This window comes from Dendrobates tinctorius, unplaced genomic scaffold (assembly GCF_039654945.1).
Source record: "Dendrobates tinctorius isolate UK_male_01 unplaced genomic scaffold, ASM3965494v1 ptg000008l, whole genome shotgun sequence".
NCBI lineage: Eukaryota > Metazoa > Chordata > Amphibia > Anura > Dendrobatidae > Dendrobates > Dendrobates tinctorius.
The window spans coordinates 4,235,386-4,251,279 of NW_027361676.1; the positions used below are offsets into that span (position 1 = coordinate 4,235,386).

A 15,894-nucleotide genomic window follows, 5' to 3' on the forward strand; every position below is an offset into this window, starting at 1 on the left:
CACCTCCACAATGAATGGTTTGGACGGGTCTGGTTGGACCAACACCGGGGCGGACATGAAACATCTCTTAAGAGCCTCCTTAAGAGGACTCCTTAGCGAGTACAGACCAATTTTTTACATCAGCCCCCTTCTGGGTAAGATCCGTGAGTGGTTTAACCACTTGTGAGAAACCTTTAATGAATCTCCGGTAATAGTTCGTAAATCCTAAGAAGCGCTGGAGCCCCTTCAGATCTCGAGGCTGAACCCAGTCAGCGATCGCCAGCACCTTCTTAGGATCCATACGAAACCCTTCACAAGACACAATCAGCCCCAAAAAAGACAGTTCCTGTACGAAAAACAAACACTTTTCCAATTTAACAAACAATTGGTTCTCCCTGAGACTTTGGAGAACTGTCCGTAGGTGTTGCAAGTGAGACTGACTGGACAAGGAATACACCAAAATGTCATCCAAATAAATGATAACAAAACGGCCTATCAGGTCAGAAAACACAACATTGATGAAGTTCTGGAAGATAGCGGGTGCATTAGTTAACCCAAACGTCATTACCAGGTTTTCAAAGAGTCCTTCAGATGCAGTTTTCCACTCGTCCCCTTCCCAAACCCTTATCAGATTGTAGGCCCCCCGGAGATCTAACTTGGAGAACCATTGGGCCCCAGCTAGCTGGTTACGCAAGTCTGGGATGAGGGGCAGTGGGTGAGTGTTCCTAACAGTTATCTTGTTAAGTTCCCGAAAGTCGAGGCACGGCCACAAACCACCATCTTTCTTCTTCACAAAGAATAATCCTGCAGCCACAGGTGACACAGAAGGCCTGATATACCCTTTGCGGAGACTCTCAGCTATTTACTCCTTCATGGCTTGGCGCTCAGGCCCGGACAAATTGAACAATCGAGCCTTAGGTAACTTGGCTCTGGGTACTAACTAATTGGCACAATCGTAGGGTCTATGTGGTGGCAGCGCCTCAGCCTCACTTTCGGAAAAAACGTCTTCAAAATACTTCAGGTACTCCGGAATACCTTCCAGACCGACAGACGACACAGATACGGATTTAACAGAGTTAACAAGAGGTCCTAGGTTACAACATTTTATCCTTGCATCCCCAATGAGTGATCTCCCCTGTCACCCAATCAATGGTGGGATTATGGCGTTGAAGCCAAGGCATCTCCAGTACCAGTCCTGCAGGCAAGTTATCTAACACAAGACAGCTTAATTTTTCCACATGAGTGGGACCCACTTTTAGAGAAAAAAGTTCAGACCTGAAACAGATACCGTCCTGGGTAAGAGGGGATGAGTCAATTGCCACAAGTTTAACAGGATCCTGAAGCCTGACTGTCCCTATCTTATTAAGAGTCATAATTCGGATATCAATCAGGTTCACAGCAGAACCACGGTCAACAAAAGCAGTAGTCTGAACCGGACCTTTGCCAAGTTCCAGTTCCACCTGAAGCACCATTTTTGCACGTGAGGAAATTTGTATCTGAAGGTCTGTGTAGCCTCCTCGACTACTACCCAGACCTAGTAGTTTCCCGCCATCTTGGAGGATGACGGACAGGAGGGGCAGTCCTTCTTCCAGTGTCCAGATTCCCCTCAATAGAAGCACTGCTTCTCCCGGCGGCGTCTTCTTTCCTTCTCACAGGTGACAGGGCTCACCTCCATAGCAACCGGAGGAGTCCGGGTCTCACCTCCACTGGTGAATAATGGTGTTTCAAGTTGCATAACACCTCTTTCCCACAGTCTGCGATCCATGCGAACCGCTTGGGTCATGGCATCCTCCAGGGAGTCAGGTGAAGGATGGAGTGCAAGGGCATCATTGAGACGTTCACACAGGCCTCTACGGAACAGTCCCCTAAGAGCGGCATCACTCCAAGAAATCTCAACTGCCCAACGTCTAAATTCAGAACAGAACCACTCGGCCGAGTGCTTCCCCTGACAAACACTCATCACCTTGTCATCAGCCAAACACACTCTATCAAGCTCCTCGTAAATAAGCCCTAAGGCCTCAAAAAATGCATCCACAGTCATTCTCTCAGGGGCAGAAGAGGAAAGAGAAAATGCTCAGGCTTGTGGGGCTCCCCTAAGGAACATAACTACCCCCACCCTCTGTTTCTCATCCCCAGAGGAGTGGGGTCTTGAGGAGAAAAAGAGCTTACAGCCCTCCTTAAACGCTCTAAATTCATTTTTGTTACCAGCAAACGTATCTGGTAACTTAACCGGAGATTCCGGTGGGACTAAAATGACATCTCTATTCCCCACCTGCTGAAAGCCTGCGGAAAGCACCCCCTGATCAGAGTCCGCAACCTGCCATTGGGCCTGGGCCAGAGCTTGGTGTTCCAAACTTAGCTTCTGCAGCGACCAAGTCAAGCATTTCACCTGCTCAGATAAAGCATGCATTGGGTCCATGCTGCAGAAGTGAGGAGAGAAAAAAAAAGTTCACGGTCAGTTATAATGTCAGGAACACCGCACTGCACTTGCTCACTGAACCAGTGCATGTGTCCTGAGTAAGACAAACTGTGCTCAGCGATACCTGTGGAGTGGGCAGCAGCAGAGAAGGTGCGTGCTTTACACCAGCAAGACCTAAAGCACGTGACTGCTGGGGGCGTGGCCTAAACCTCAGAGAGCTAGGAGCTGCAGGAAAACTCCTAGCAGGGTAACTACGGGACAAAGTTACCAAGGGGCATAGACAGGCTGGGGTCAAAGCACGAGATAGCACGACAAAACCAGAGGATAGACAGAACGGGGAGTGTTATGAGCTCATTTTCTGCTCCACCAGCTGGGAGTTCTCCTTCTGTTCTCCCTCTGGTAGTGACAGGAGGTAGTGAGGTTAGTTTAATTGGTAATGGTCTGCCACCTGACGAGGAGGATAGTGATTGGATCTCCGGAGTATCAGACTGGATATAATACAGCCAACGCCCTATCCTGTTGCTGGTGATTCAGTCTGTTTCTCAGGTCTTGGACTTCAGCTCTGCTCCAGTCATCTCAAGTTAAGTTTGTTTTTTTTGCTAATGTTCACACTTGCTCTTGTTGGTCAACTCAGTTTTTGTGTGGTCAGCCAGCCCGGCTGGGCTGTGCTGAATTTCCACTCTTATTTATCTGTATTTGCCAATTTGCCTTTTTGTCCTTTATTAGATTGGCCTCTTTTTGCTCTGTCTCAGAATATTCCAGAGTGCTAATATAGTGGGAGAAGTCTAGTGACTTCAGGGTTAATTTTGTTATCAGAAGCGTTGGACATTATTTTTGGTAGGGTTTTTTGGCAGATTGCAGACAGTATCTTTCCTTTCCTGTCCTTTCAAGTTAGTTTGGCCCCATCGTTTGCTCAGCCTATTTTTCTGCCTTTGTTTGTGTTTTCATCTTGCTTCACCGTCAATACATGTGGGGGGCTGTCTTTCCTTTGGGGTCTGCTCTGGTGAGTTAGTTTTCCTCTTTTCTTACTTTAGGCTTATTTAGCTCTCCGGTTGTGACGAGGCGTCCAGGACCCCGTAGGCACGCTCCACGACTGCTTCTAGTTGTGTGTTAAGATCAGGGCTCTGCAGTCTGCATAGTTACCAACCTCTCTGGTTTTCTGAGACTTAGCGTATTTTGCTTTTTTCCTCCTCGGTGACCCATTCATAACAGGGGAGTCAGGACGTAGCCAATGAGTCATACACGGAGATAGCTGCAAAGAATAAGGTCACAGGCAAGGAGTCATACACAGAGAGGGTAGCGCAGTACAGAATCAACAGGCAAACTCACACTGGGGGACAGAACCGGGTCAGAACCATGTAAGCAAGCTAGAAGACAACGAACAGGCACACAGGGGTCAACACACTCAGTCAAAGGCAAAAGTATAACTGACGGGGATTGGAGTTTCCCAGGGCTATAAGAAGCTCTCCCTGAACCAAAGAGAGGCCACAAGAATTAACCCCTGACGTGCAGGTCAAAACCTGCACTGGGATCATGATAAAGGCTATATCCACTGTGCTGAACAGCACAGAACCCAAGAGAGCTGTGATTTACTCTACTGGAATTTACCTGCTGGCGTGCCCATCTGAACCAGCTGCCATTACCTTATTACACTCTGAGAGCAAACTGGTTTCATTAAGTGAGTTCAAAGCACGGGCTCGCCTACGGTCTAGCACAGTGGTTCTCATTCTTAAGAATATATATTTCTATTCCTATTTCCCAACCAAACGTTTCCCTCCCGTCCCCATATAAACTCAAGAACCTAGAGGAAAAGTCCGTCCTCGACTATATGGAGAATATTACAGAATTAACCAAACGTACAATATACAGTGCCTTGCGAAAGTATTTGGCCACCTGGAACTTTTCAACCTTTTCCCGCATATCATGCTTCAAACATAAAGATACCAAATGTAAATTTTTGGTGAAGAATCAGCAACAAGTGGAACACAATTGTGAAGTTGAATGAAATTTATTGGTTAGTTTTAATTTTTGTGGAAATTTCAAAAACTGTAAAGTGGGACGTGCAATATTATTCGGCCCCTTCAGTGCAGCAAACTCACTCCAGAAGTTCATTGTGGATCTCTGAATGATCCAATGTTGTCCTAAATGACTAATGATGATAAATATAAAGTTGCCATAAATCCAATATGGTTGAACTTTCTTGTCGTGATTGTAGTACCCTTAGGATTACAATGTGACCCCAATAACTTGTATTGCACCGTGATACGGAAAGAACGTTGGCTGCGGGACTAGTGTCACTGCTGATGTCACGTTCGGTATTAAATTTCAATTTGTGAGAGAGCGTTTTGGTTGAAATCATCAGTTTCAATCCACATTAGAGTAATGTATGGCTCAATTTCTCTATATATAAAAATTCTATTTTTATTTTTTTTATAACTGCTTTGGTAGCATTACCATCATTCTTGTGTGTGCTTGTTATATGTGCGTCCAAGGAAACAAATTGCTTGTTACATTATGAAGCTTACAGGCCAAGCAGTTATATAAATGAGGGCTTCAATAACATTGCAAAGTAGTGTATTTTAAGATGAATATTTTCTTAGCATTCTGCTTGGATGGGGTACTGCCTGAGGTCCTTATCCAAAAAAGGAATTCTAGAACAACTTGTATTTCAAGATCCTTGGAAACCGATCAGCTATTGTTTGGCAGCAGTGTCATAAGATAATGACTGGAATATTCTGTGCAAAAATAACTTGCGTTATTCAGTCAGATGTAGCTATTGAACGGGATTTTTATCTAAGAGTGTGTGTATATATAGTGTGTGTATGTATACATTACTATGAAGATGGCCGTTGTGACTGATGTCCTGTTAACAGCATGGAGAGATATGATCTACAGCAGTCACATAGACGAATAAAGATGTTGACTGAATTAGCGTTCTGGGCATCCTTTGTGATCTGTGCGGCGCCCCATGTACAGGGAGGGGGAGGAAGTGAGCTGTGACCATTCGCAGTTATGAGAGCTGGGTCCTCTGTTAGCTATACGTTAACTTAGCAGATGTTTTTTAACCACAGAGCGCTACAATCATTTCTAAACTTTAGAGTTGTTAAAAATGTGTTTACATTGTCAGATTCTGGAAGAATGCGCCTTAATTACAAAGGAAATGGTAACACCCAGTTGTCAACTTTTACTCATATTTTTCAGAGCGTTTTAACACTGAAATGGCACAACTACGAGCCCTAAGATAAGAGGCTCCAGAGTGGCTCTTTAGGCTATGAGCTGCTAATACTAAGGAGGAGTGATGATTTGCTTTAGGAAAAATACTTGTACGTGGAAATGAGACTATACAGAATTGGATCAGTGTAGTGAGAGAGAATGAAATGGACGTTCTGTTCAAAACAGTGCTTCTCCTCATCTTTATTTTGCTCAAGAAAAATAAACACACAGGTCCCGATTCATCAAAGGATTTACACCAGGAAAGTGTTGCAAAAAGACTAAGAAAAGTTGCAAAATTTTATGACTTTTGTCATTTTCATGTCCGTTTCTGCCAGCTCCAGCAAAATGGTGCTGGGGTCGGGAGTAACATTTCTGGCAAGGGGCATGGCACAAATAAGATGGGCCTAATTTGTTAAGTGCACCTTGTAATAAATTCAGATTATCTTATTCCCACATGACCCTCATTAAGATGGCTGTACAAAACCTCAATCTTAAAGGGAACCTGTCACCAGAATTATCGCTGTTAGCCTGCAGATATGGGGTTATTCTGCAGGTTAACAGCGTTATTAAGCTGTTCCTATTTTGGAATTTTGTTCACAAGCCTTTAGGGTGTGTGCACATGTTGCGGATTCTGCTGCGGATCCGCAGCGGATTTGGTCCTGCGGGTCCGCAGCAGTTTCTGCTGCGGTGTACAGTACCATTAAAAGCAATGGAAAATGAAAACCGCAGTGCCCACGGTGCGGATTTTTCCTCGTGGATTTGCCGCGGTTTCAAAACTGCAGCATGTCAATTCTTTGTGCGGATTTTGCAGCAGTTTAGCACCTTCTCCGTGACAGATGTCAAACCGCAGGGGAAAACTGCAGGCTAAACTGCAGAAAATCTGCAGTTAAACCGAAGGTCTTTTGACCTGCGGATTTAGACAAATCCGCGCGGAAAATTCCGCAGCAGAATCTGCAACATGTGCACACACCCTTATTATGCTTTAAAAAAACACACAGAAGACATACTTGTATAATTATCATTTGGTGTTTTGTTTATTTTTATTTTTTATGCAAAACTAGAAGTGGATTCAAAATGAATAGGAAATGTAAAGAAAGGGCTTCAATTTCTTTCTGCTGAATCCACTTCTGGCTTTTGGCTATAAAAAAAAAGAAAAAAACATGCCCCAAAACTGTGTAGTGTGATTTCCGTCTAAGGCCATGTGCCTACGTTGTCTTCAGGCGGATTCCGCCCAGGAAATGAACATAATGCACGGCAGTCTCAAAGCGGCATTGCTATGCTTATGACTTTGTAAAACTGCAGGTTTCTTTATAGGCAGGTTGCATGTGATTTTAAGCAAAATAAGCCTCTGTGTAAACCCCCCTTGCTACCCCTACCTTTATCACACTTGTGTATGTTCAAGTGTTTATAAGAATGAGAGATTTGCTAATTCTCCTGACTGTCCGCAGGCCTTTTCCTCTCCTCTTCTACACTGTGCAAAAAATAAACTTGCAGATAATAATCAGAGAAAACCATAAAAAGATAAATGAATTTGCGCAGTACATGGACATATGTAATCAAAGCTAACTTATTTATAACTTGTACACAGGAAGAAAAGAAGAAGTTTGATAAAGAAACAGACAAGAACTACAGCAATCTAGATAAACATGTGAGCATGTCATCAAAGAAGAAAGAGCCGCAGTTACAGGAGGTAAGGCAGCGTTACTGCATGTCTGCCCATTTATTTGTGCCTCTATGGCCCAAATACAGCATTTACCTAGCGGAGGCCATAGCATCTGCCTACTTGGCCTGGAGCTGCAATACCAATCATTGCTAATAATGCTACACCAAGGCATTTGCCTATATCCCCTGCATGTGCCCCTTCACTTCATTCTTTACTCACTAATATTATAATAATAATAATAATACATTTTATTTCTATAGCGCCGACATATTCCGCAGCACTTTACATTTCAGAGGGGATTTGTACAGACAATAGACATTACTGCATAACACTAATCATATAGATCATAACAGATACCAAGAGGAATGAGGGCCCTGCTCGCAAGCTTACAATCTATGAGGAAAAAAGGGGAGACACGAAAGGTGGGTGGTAACAGTTGCCCTGATTGTATGGACCAGCCATAATGTTAAGTGTGTAACAGTACAGATGCAGAGGGCTAATGGATGCATAAAGCATGTGGGAACATAATGCGGGGAACCTGGTTATGGTAAAACTTTTGGCTGTGCCACATAGGGATAGATTAGATTAATGTGTTGAGGCGGTAGGCCAGTCTGAATAAATGCGTTTTCAGGGCACGCTTAAAATTGTGGGGATTGGGGAGTAATCGTATTGACCTGGGAAGTGCATTCCAAAGAATTGGCGCAGCACGTGTATAGTCTTGGAGACGGTAGTGGGAGGTTCTTATTATTGAGGATGCTAACCTCAGGTCATCAGCAGAACGGAGGGCGTGGGTAGGATGGTATACTGAAACAAGGGAGGAGATGTAGGGTGGTGCTGAGCCATGAAGAGCTTTGTGGGTGAGGGTAATAAGTTTGTACTGGATTCTGGAGTGGATGGGTAGCCAGTGTAATGACTGGCACAAGGTAGAGGCATCGGTGTAACGATTGGCGAGGAATATGATCCTGGCAGCAGCATTCAAGACAGATTGGAGGGGGGAAGAGTTTGGTAAGAGGGAGACCGATTAGAAGGGAGTTACAATAGTCGAGACGAGACTGAATAAGAGAAACAGTCAGAGTTTTTGCTGAGTCAAAAGTAAGAAAAGGTCGAATTCTAGAAATGTTTTTGAGGTGCAGATAACAAGAGCGAGCCAGTGATTGTATGTGGGGGACAAAGGAAAGCTCGGAGTCGAGTATGACCCCAAGACAGCGGGCATGTTGCTGGGGAGTAATAGTGGAACCACACACGGAAATGGCAATGTCGGGTATAGGTACATTAGTAGCGGGAGGAAACACAAGGAGTTCAGTCTTTGACAGGTTCAGTTTCAGATATAGTGAGGACATGATGTTAGACACAGCGTTTAGACAATCGCCAGTGTTTTCTAGAAAGGCTGGCGTGATGTCAGGAGAAGAAGCGTATAATTGGGTGTCGTCAGCATAGAGATGGTACTGGAAACCAAATCTACTGATTGTTTGACCAATAGGGGCAGTATACAAAGAGAAGAGGAGGAGGCCTAGGACTGATCCTTGAGGAACCCCAACAGTAAGGGGAAGATGAGAGGAGTTGGAGCCAGCAAAAGATACAGTAAAGGAGCGGTCAGAGAGATAGGAGGAGAACCAGGAGAGAATGGTGTCCTTGAGGCCAATGTAATGGAGCATAGTGAGGAGGAGCTGATGATCCACAGTGTCGAATGCTGCAGAGAGATCCAAGAGAATTAGCATGGAGTAATGACCATTTGATTTAGCTATTAGTAGTTCATTAGAGACTTCAGTGAGGGCAGTTTCAGTAGAGTGTAAAGAGCGGAAATCGGATTGGAGAGGGTCGAGAAGAGAGTTATCAAAGAGATAGCGGATAAGACGGGAGTGGACCAGGCGTTTCAGGAGTTTAGAGATGAAGGGAAGATTAGAGACAGGTCTATAGTTAGCATCACAGTTTTGGTCGAGGGATGGTTTTTTAAGTAGTGGATGTATGACGGCATGCTTAAATGAGGAGGGAAAGGTACCAGAAGAGAGAGAGGTTAAATATTTTAGTTAGGTGAGGGGTGACAGCAGGGGAAAGGGGCTGGAGTAGATGTGACGGAAATGGGTCACTGGTGCAAGTGGTTGGGCGAGAAGATGCAAGGAGCCTGCTTACTTCTTCTGTGACTGGTTCAAAATCAGAGAGTGAGCTAGATGCAGTGGGGGAGGGAGGACAGTGCATGGTATGAGGTGATTGGGAGATAATTTCCTGTCGGATCTGGTCAATTGTTTCTTTGAAGTAATTGGCCAGATCGGCAGCTCGAAGCTCCGTGGTTGGGGCCTGTACTCTTGGGTTAAGTAGAGAATGAAAAGTGTCAAAGAGACGTTTAGGGTTATTGGACAGTGAAGTGATGAAGGTGTTGAAATAGGTTTGTTTTGAGAGGTGAAGGGCAGTGTTGCATGTTCGAAGCATAAACTTATAATGGATGAAATCTTTGGGTAGGTTGGATTATCTCCACAGACGTTCGGCGCACCTGGAGCACCGCTGCAGGAAACGTGTTTGCAGGGTGTGCGAGGGTTGTCGCTGTCTGTGTTGTGGTGTTCTATGTATAGGAGGAGCAAATTCATCCAGGGCACTTTTGAAGTGTTTCATTGTGATGCTTCAATGCAGATTCAGGGCATGAGAGGGAGGAGATAGGGGCCAATGAAGACTGCAAGTTCTTCATAAGTTTCTGGGTGTTAATGGCCTGTATGTTTCTATAAATATGGACAGTGGGGGTGACCTGAGCAGCCTGGCAGTTCTTGATAGAGAATGAAAGAAGGTTGTGGTCAGAGAGCGGGAGAGGGGAGTTTGCAAAATCATCCAGTGCACAAAGCCGAGAGAAGACCAAGTCGAGGGAGTTTCCGTCTTCATGCGTTGGAGAATTAGTAAGCTGCAAAAGGCCAAATGAGGAGGTTAGAGATAAAAGGTGAGTAGCAGATGGGGAGAGGGGAAGAGCAATGGGGATGTTGAAATCGCCCATGATGAGGGTAGGGATGTCACAGGAGAGAAAATGTGGAAGCCAAGTGGCAAAATGATCCAGGAACTAATGGGAGGGGCCGGGAAGACGATATACCACCGCCACTCGCATGGAGAAGGGGGTGTAGAGTCTGACGGCATGGACCTCAAAAGAAGGGAAGACAAGTGAGGGTACTTGAGGGATAACCTGAAAGGTACATTTTGATGATAGGAGCAGACCAACGCCTCCACCTGCTCTATTGTCTAATCTTGGGGTATGAGAGAAGTGTAGTCCACCATACGAAAGAGCAGCAGCAGCGGTAGTGTCTGACTGCTGGATCCAGGTTTCAGTAAGAGCCAGAAGGTTAAGAGAATTAGAAAGGAAAAAGTCATGAATGAATGAGAGTTTGTTACACACTGAGCGAGAATTCCAAAGGGCACAGTTAAGAGAGACAGATGGCAGGCAGGGAATATTAGACCTAGAGGGGTTTCTGAGTGTAGCAGTTGGGGGGCTGGACTTTCTATAACATGGGGGACCAGGGTTGGGAGCAATGTCTCCTGCGACTGGGAGAAGGAGGATAGAAAGAGTGACCAGATGGTTATGAAAGTGATTTGTGAGAGCGTATCTGATGTTGAATGGTGGGACTGAATGGATCTGTGCTGTATAGCAATGTGAAAAGAGCGTGAGTGCTATACATAGGAGACGAAAGGAGTGAGGGGCCAATATGGACGGAGTGTAGAGAGTTAAAACCAGGGCTGTGGATGTGTGTGAATGCAGCGGCCAGGATATAAATTAGACAAATGCATATGGTAAATATTTGGGGTTGCCCAAATGTACAGGGAATAGATTTATTTATTTGTCTTACCTGTCTCCTGCCCTGTCTAACTGCCATATTATAACTGCCAGCGTACTTTGATACATGTACTCAGATTACATGTACATAAATATTACATGTTACATGTACATAAAGATTACATGTACCTAATATACCAGTTTATAAAGATAATTACCGTATGTACAATATGCAATGCACACATGATCCACACCAATATGCAGAAACACTGGTGGAACAGTGAGGACACATTGGCTCACATTCATTATTCACTTTACCACAGACTCAACGTCTAATCTGGTATAAAGTCCTTTCTGGCAATCAGCTGAGTTACAATTATTGGCTAATGCCGCTTATATTTGACAAGCGTGCAAGGCCTCATACATGTCTGTATTAGGGAGGATTTGTATCACATAGCATGGCTCCTAAATATAACTCCAATAGACCTCTATAGGGCCATTCTGTGCAGGGGGAAATTGTGACTTGCTCCTGTGCATTGCTGTACATGGGATCGGGGGTCACGGGCACAGACGCTTAGCTTTTTTAATATAGATTATTGAGTATTGTACAGCATTGGCTGCCATACGTTATCTCGCACTTTCACATCCTGCATGAAGTAATATGCCGGCATATCATTTATGTAGTGACATAATGTTTCCGCAACTACCAGCATACATGTAGTTACACAACAACTTCTCTGTACACTGCAGACCTATACAGTGTACCGAGTATACAGCACAGCATCCTATACTTGGTTCATGGCACAGATCAGGTTTTCAATGGATTTGTCACCTACTTTGTGTGTTTATGATAGAGGAGTTGGAGCAGTTGATATCTGCACACCATTTATACGAGCATATATCTTATAACCTTGCATGTGCCCAGAACTGCCGGCTATTGAATCTGAAAATGCAAATAAAGTCAGTGGAGCCTCATTTAAGAGTCTCAAACACGGGACTAGCCAGATCTTCCTCCAGGGAAGGACCCAGCCAATGAGTGGCTCCTTTCGGAAACCACCATTACCACCATATTAAGTGGCCCTTGAAGTCAATATCCAGCTCTTTACGAGTTTACAGATATGACAAGGGAAATACCAAGGCCAGGTATCCATCCACAGACAACTGTTTCGGGGTGTTGCCCCTCATCAGTGTGGAGTAGGATTCAGGCTAGGTAGGAGCAATGCCTAGTATATTTTCCAGGGAGCAATGCACTTAGGATTTCACTGATTGAGCGCCTTCTCCGGCTGCCGCAGTGTTTTCTTTGACTGGTCTCCCTGAGGTCAGTGATTGTTTCGTGATGTTGGTCTACTAGGCATTGCTTCTACCTAGCCTGAATCCTACTCCACACTGATGAGGGGCAACGCCCCGAGACAGTTGTCTGTGGATGAATACCTGGCCTTGGTATTTCCCTTGTCATATCTGTAAACTCGTAAAGAGCTGGATATTGACTTAAAGGGCCACTTAATATGGTGGTAATGGTGGTTTCCGAAAGGAGCCACTCCTTGGGCTGGGTCCTTCCCTGGAGGAAGATCTGACTAGTCCCGTGTTTGAAACTCTTAAATGAGGCTCCACGGACTTTATTTTCATATTCATATTTTCCAGGGAGCAATGCACCTAGGATTTCACTGATTGAGTGAATATGCCGGCTGCCACAGTGTTTTCTTTGACTGGTCTCCCTGAGGTCAGTGATTGTTTCGTGAGGCTATTGAATCTGGAAGAGTACATATAATCCCCATCTGCAGACCCTGAATTAAATGACTGTATATCAGACCTCCTAAATTAAGATCTATAACCCACCTGACCGTTCTGTACTTTTCTGCACATCTTAGCTCAACCTAGTATACAAAAATCAAATCCCTCTAAATTGCAGACCCCGTATCAGAATATGGCCGCCAAATACCACCCCATAACAATCATTTTTACTGCAACTACATGGACCACCGCCCTCCTCGAGTTTCTCTGTACAGACCCCATAGGAGGAGGAGGATCATGATGATGAACAGTCTTTGTTGTATTGGGTAGACTAGGGTGAGTGAGCTTAAAAGGGTGTCAGATGGATTTTGGCTACCAAACCAATAAGCTGCATCAGCTTCAGAGCCAATGACTGCGACATGGTAGACCGGTGGAGCTAATAAGGCCAAAGAGGAACAGTAGTGTAGAATTGGAGTATTTGCTGAGCGTGGGACCACCATTGTGACACTTGTGAACAGTTTGTTTTTTTTAGTTTTGTTTTTTTCCTGCAATGCAATATCAGTGGTCACAAACATATGTTTTGAAGTTCCAATAGCCCTGCTGTTAGTTTAGAAGCCATAAACCATCTTACAGTCCTCCTTTTAAGGGAATCTCTCCAAATGTTTTCTATCTAATCTGATCAGCATGATGTAGGGGTAGATGACCTTAATTCCAGCGATGTGGTACTTAATGTGCTGCTTGCTGTAGGCTTGATGAAATCCCTGTTTTCTCTACTGCAGATTTACCGTTTTTCTGAATGCTCCGCTCTGCATAACCCCGCCCACACAGCTGATTGGCAGCTTTCTGCCTATGCACAGTGTTTATAGAAAGTTGCCAATCCGTGGGATTGTACAGAGCTCATGATTATGGAGGACTGCATATCAGCTGGTTTACTAGTCCTATAATGATGATCTGCTGATAAAACAGTTGTTTCATCAAAGCTACAGCAAACAGTGCTGTGAGTGACCCATCACTGGAATCCGGATCTCTGTCTCTACATTATGCTGCAATGGAGTAGCAAAAACCTGCTGATGGAATCCCTTAAAAGCTGGCAAACTTCTTCTTTCACATTGAAAGTTTGCTTGATGTTGTCTCAGTCATGAATGTACTCCTGGCATACCCCCTGAGGTAGCGGCACATACCTGCTCAAGTACAGTACACATACTGCAGATTGCCAAGCTCTTGTCTATGCCATCAGTGTATTTCAGTCGATGCCATGATACTCTGCCCCCTCTTTATAGCCAGAGACATTATGGGGTACGTAGCCTGCATCAAGGGAACCGTATCAGACTGGGAGGAGGAATCCATATAGCAGACACCCTAAACCTGATGGACACAAGAACCTCTACATCATTCTTCAGTAATTAACGGTGCTGCACTATATAGTCTGCTTTATTCATGGAACACATCTAGGTATCACATTTGGGAGGAAGGAGAGTTCGGGGATAGAAGTCCAGCGGGTACAGGTAGACATGGCTGATGGTCATTCTTCTATCCATGGGTAGCGTGCTATGGGTATTCTCTGCTGTCCACACGTCATTGTATTAATGGAAGATGGTTATCTTGTTGGTTGAAATACTGAAAACACAAATGCTTTTCTTGGCCGTCTTTCATTCTCTTGAGAGGTTATTTTCATACAACTTTGCTTCTTCCAACGGGACTACTAAGGAGGAATGTATGAGAAAATGAGCAAAGGATGTGTTCCTGGCCTCTTAGACAAGGTCATCTCACCAGAGAAAAGAGAGAATCCGCTATTTCTCTTCTGTCTCCCAGCATTAGGATTTCATAGCACTGGGAATAGTTTCCACAAAAACTCCCTGATCAATCAAATAAGACTTCACGTGTCTCTGCACTGTAGAAGAGTTTGTAGCCAGGAGCTGAGCTTGGTGATGAGTTGGCTACTTAGATAAAAAAAAAAAATCACCGCATGCTCTAGTCTTCTACGTATTTCGGATGAGATTTGCGTATTCAAGTCTTATTGGTGCTCATCCCATACAATAAAATCCCATACAAATTATCCATATAGCATTCAATTTTTACGGATACTTTGTATTTGTACGTGTAAAGTTTAATAGTTGCTGATGTATAAAAATGAATGACAATACAGATGTAAAATCATATATATATTTTTTTTTCCAGGACAGTTTTTTGAAACACTCATGTGAAATCAGCCTAACTGATACAAAATATTGGCATACCTCATTGTATTTTCGATCTGAGTGCAATTCGATAAAACATCGGATCCCACTAGGACCAATATTATTCTATAGGGCCATGCACATATCTGATTTTATTATTTTTTCCAAGGATAGATTCAGCAAGTATGATTTGCATTCGATATTCAGATCACACTCTGCCATGCAAGTCAATGAAACCATGGAAAACATCGGACCGCTCTCAGATGACGTCTTGGTGCAGTGCAATTTTGACGGACTGTCAGAATGGAGACTTTTTTTTCCATTTTCTCCACATCTGAGAAAAACTGATAAAATCAGAGTTTAATCAGAGTGTGATTAGCATAATTTTCCCAAGTCTCTGGGATGAGAGAAAATATGGTGCTGTAACCCTTGCCATAAAGGGGTATTCCCATCTCCAAGATCCTATCCCAATATGTAGTAGGTGTAATAAGAGTTGCAAATATATGCAATTTGAAATGTAGTATAGTCTTTCTGATTTGCTGTCTCTTTCCTCATGTGCAGGTATTGCAGGATGTTAGGTATCCATGGTAACAACCACTGATATAGTGACAGTAATCTAGTTGCTAGTGGTCATAACCATGGATAACTAAGGTCCTGCAATGTCTGCACATGCGGTAAGAGACCTAGCGAATTAGAAGAACTATACAACATTTCTGATTTGAGGTGTTTGCTAAAATTATTATTATTATTGCACCTACTACATATTGGGATAGGATCTTGGAGATGGGAATACCCCTGTAAACTATATATTATATGAAACAAAAGTGTTTCAAAGAAAAAAATACTTACCGTATATACTCGCGTATAAGCAGAGATTTTCAGCCCATTTTTTGGGGCTGAAAGTCCCCCTCTCGGCTTATACACGAGTCATATACTGGGGGTCGGCCGGGGAGGGGGAGCGGGGGGT

General features: G+C 44.0%; 1 protein-coding gene across 2 annotated transcripts in view; it reads left to right on the forward strand.

Moving 5' to 3' along the window:
- The window catches only part of ARHGAP10 (Rho GTPase activating protein 10), a 421,521-nt gene that overhangs the window by 95,878 nt on the left and 309,749 nt on the right, over window positions 1-15,894 (forward strand). For both annotated transcript variants that reach the window (XM_073576247.1, XM_073576246.1), the window contains exon 5: window positions 7,200-7,301. In XM_073576247.1, the coding sequence (XP_073432348.1) occupies window positions 7,200-7,301 (102 nt within the window). The remainder of the gene's footprint in view (window positions 1-7,199; window positions 7,302-15,894) is intronic.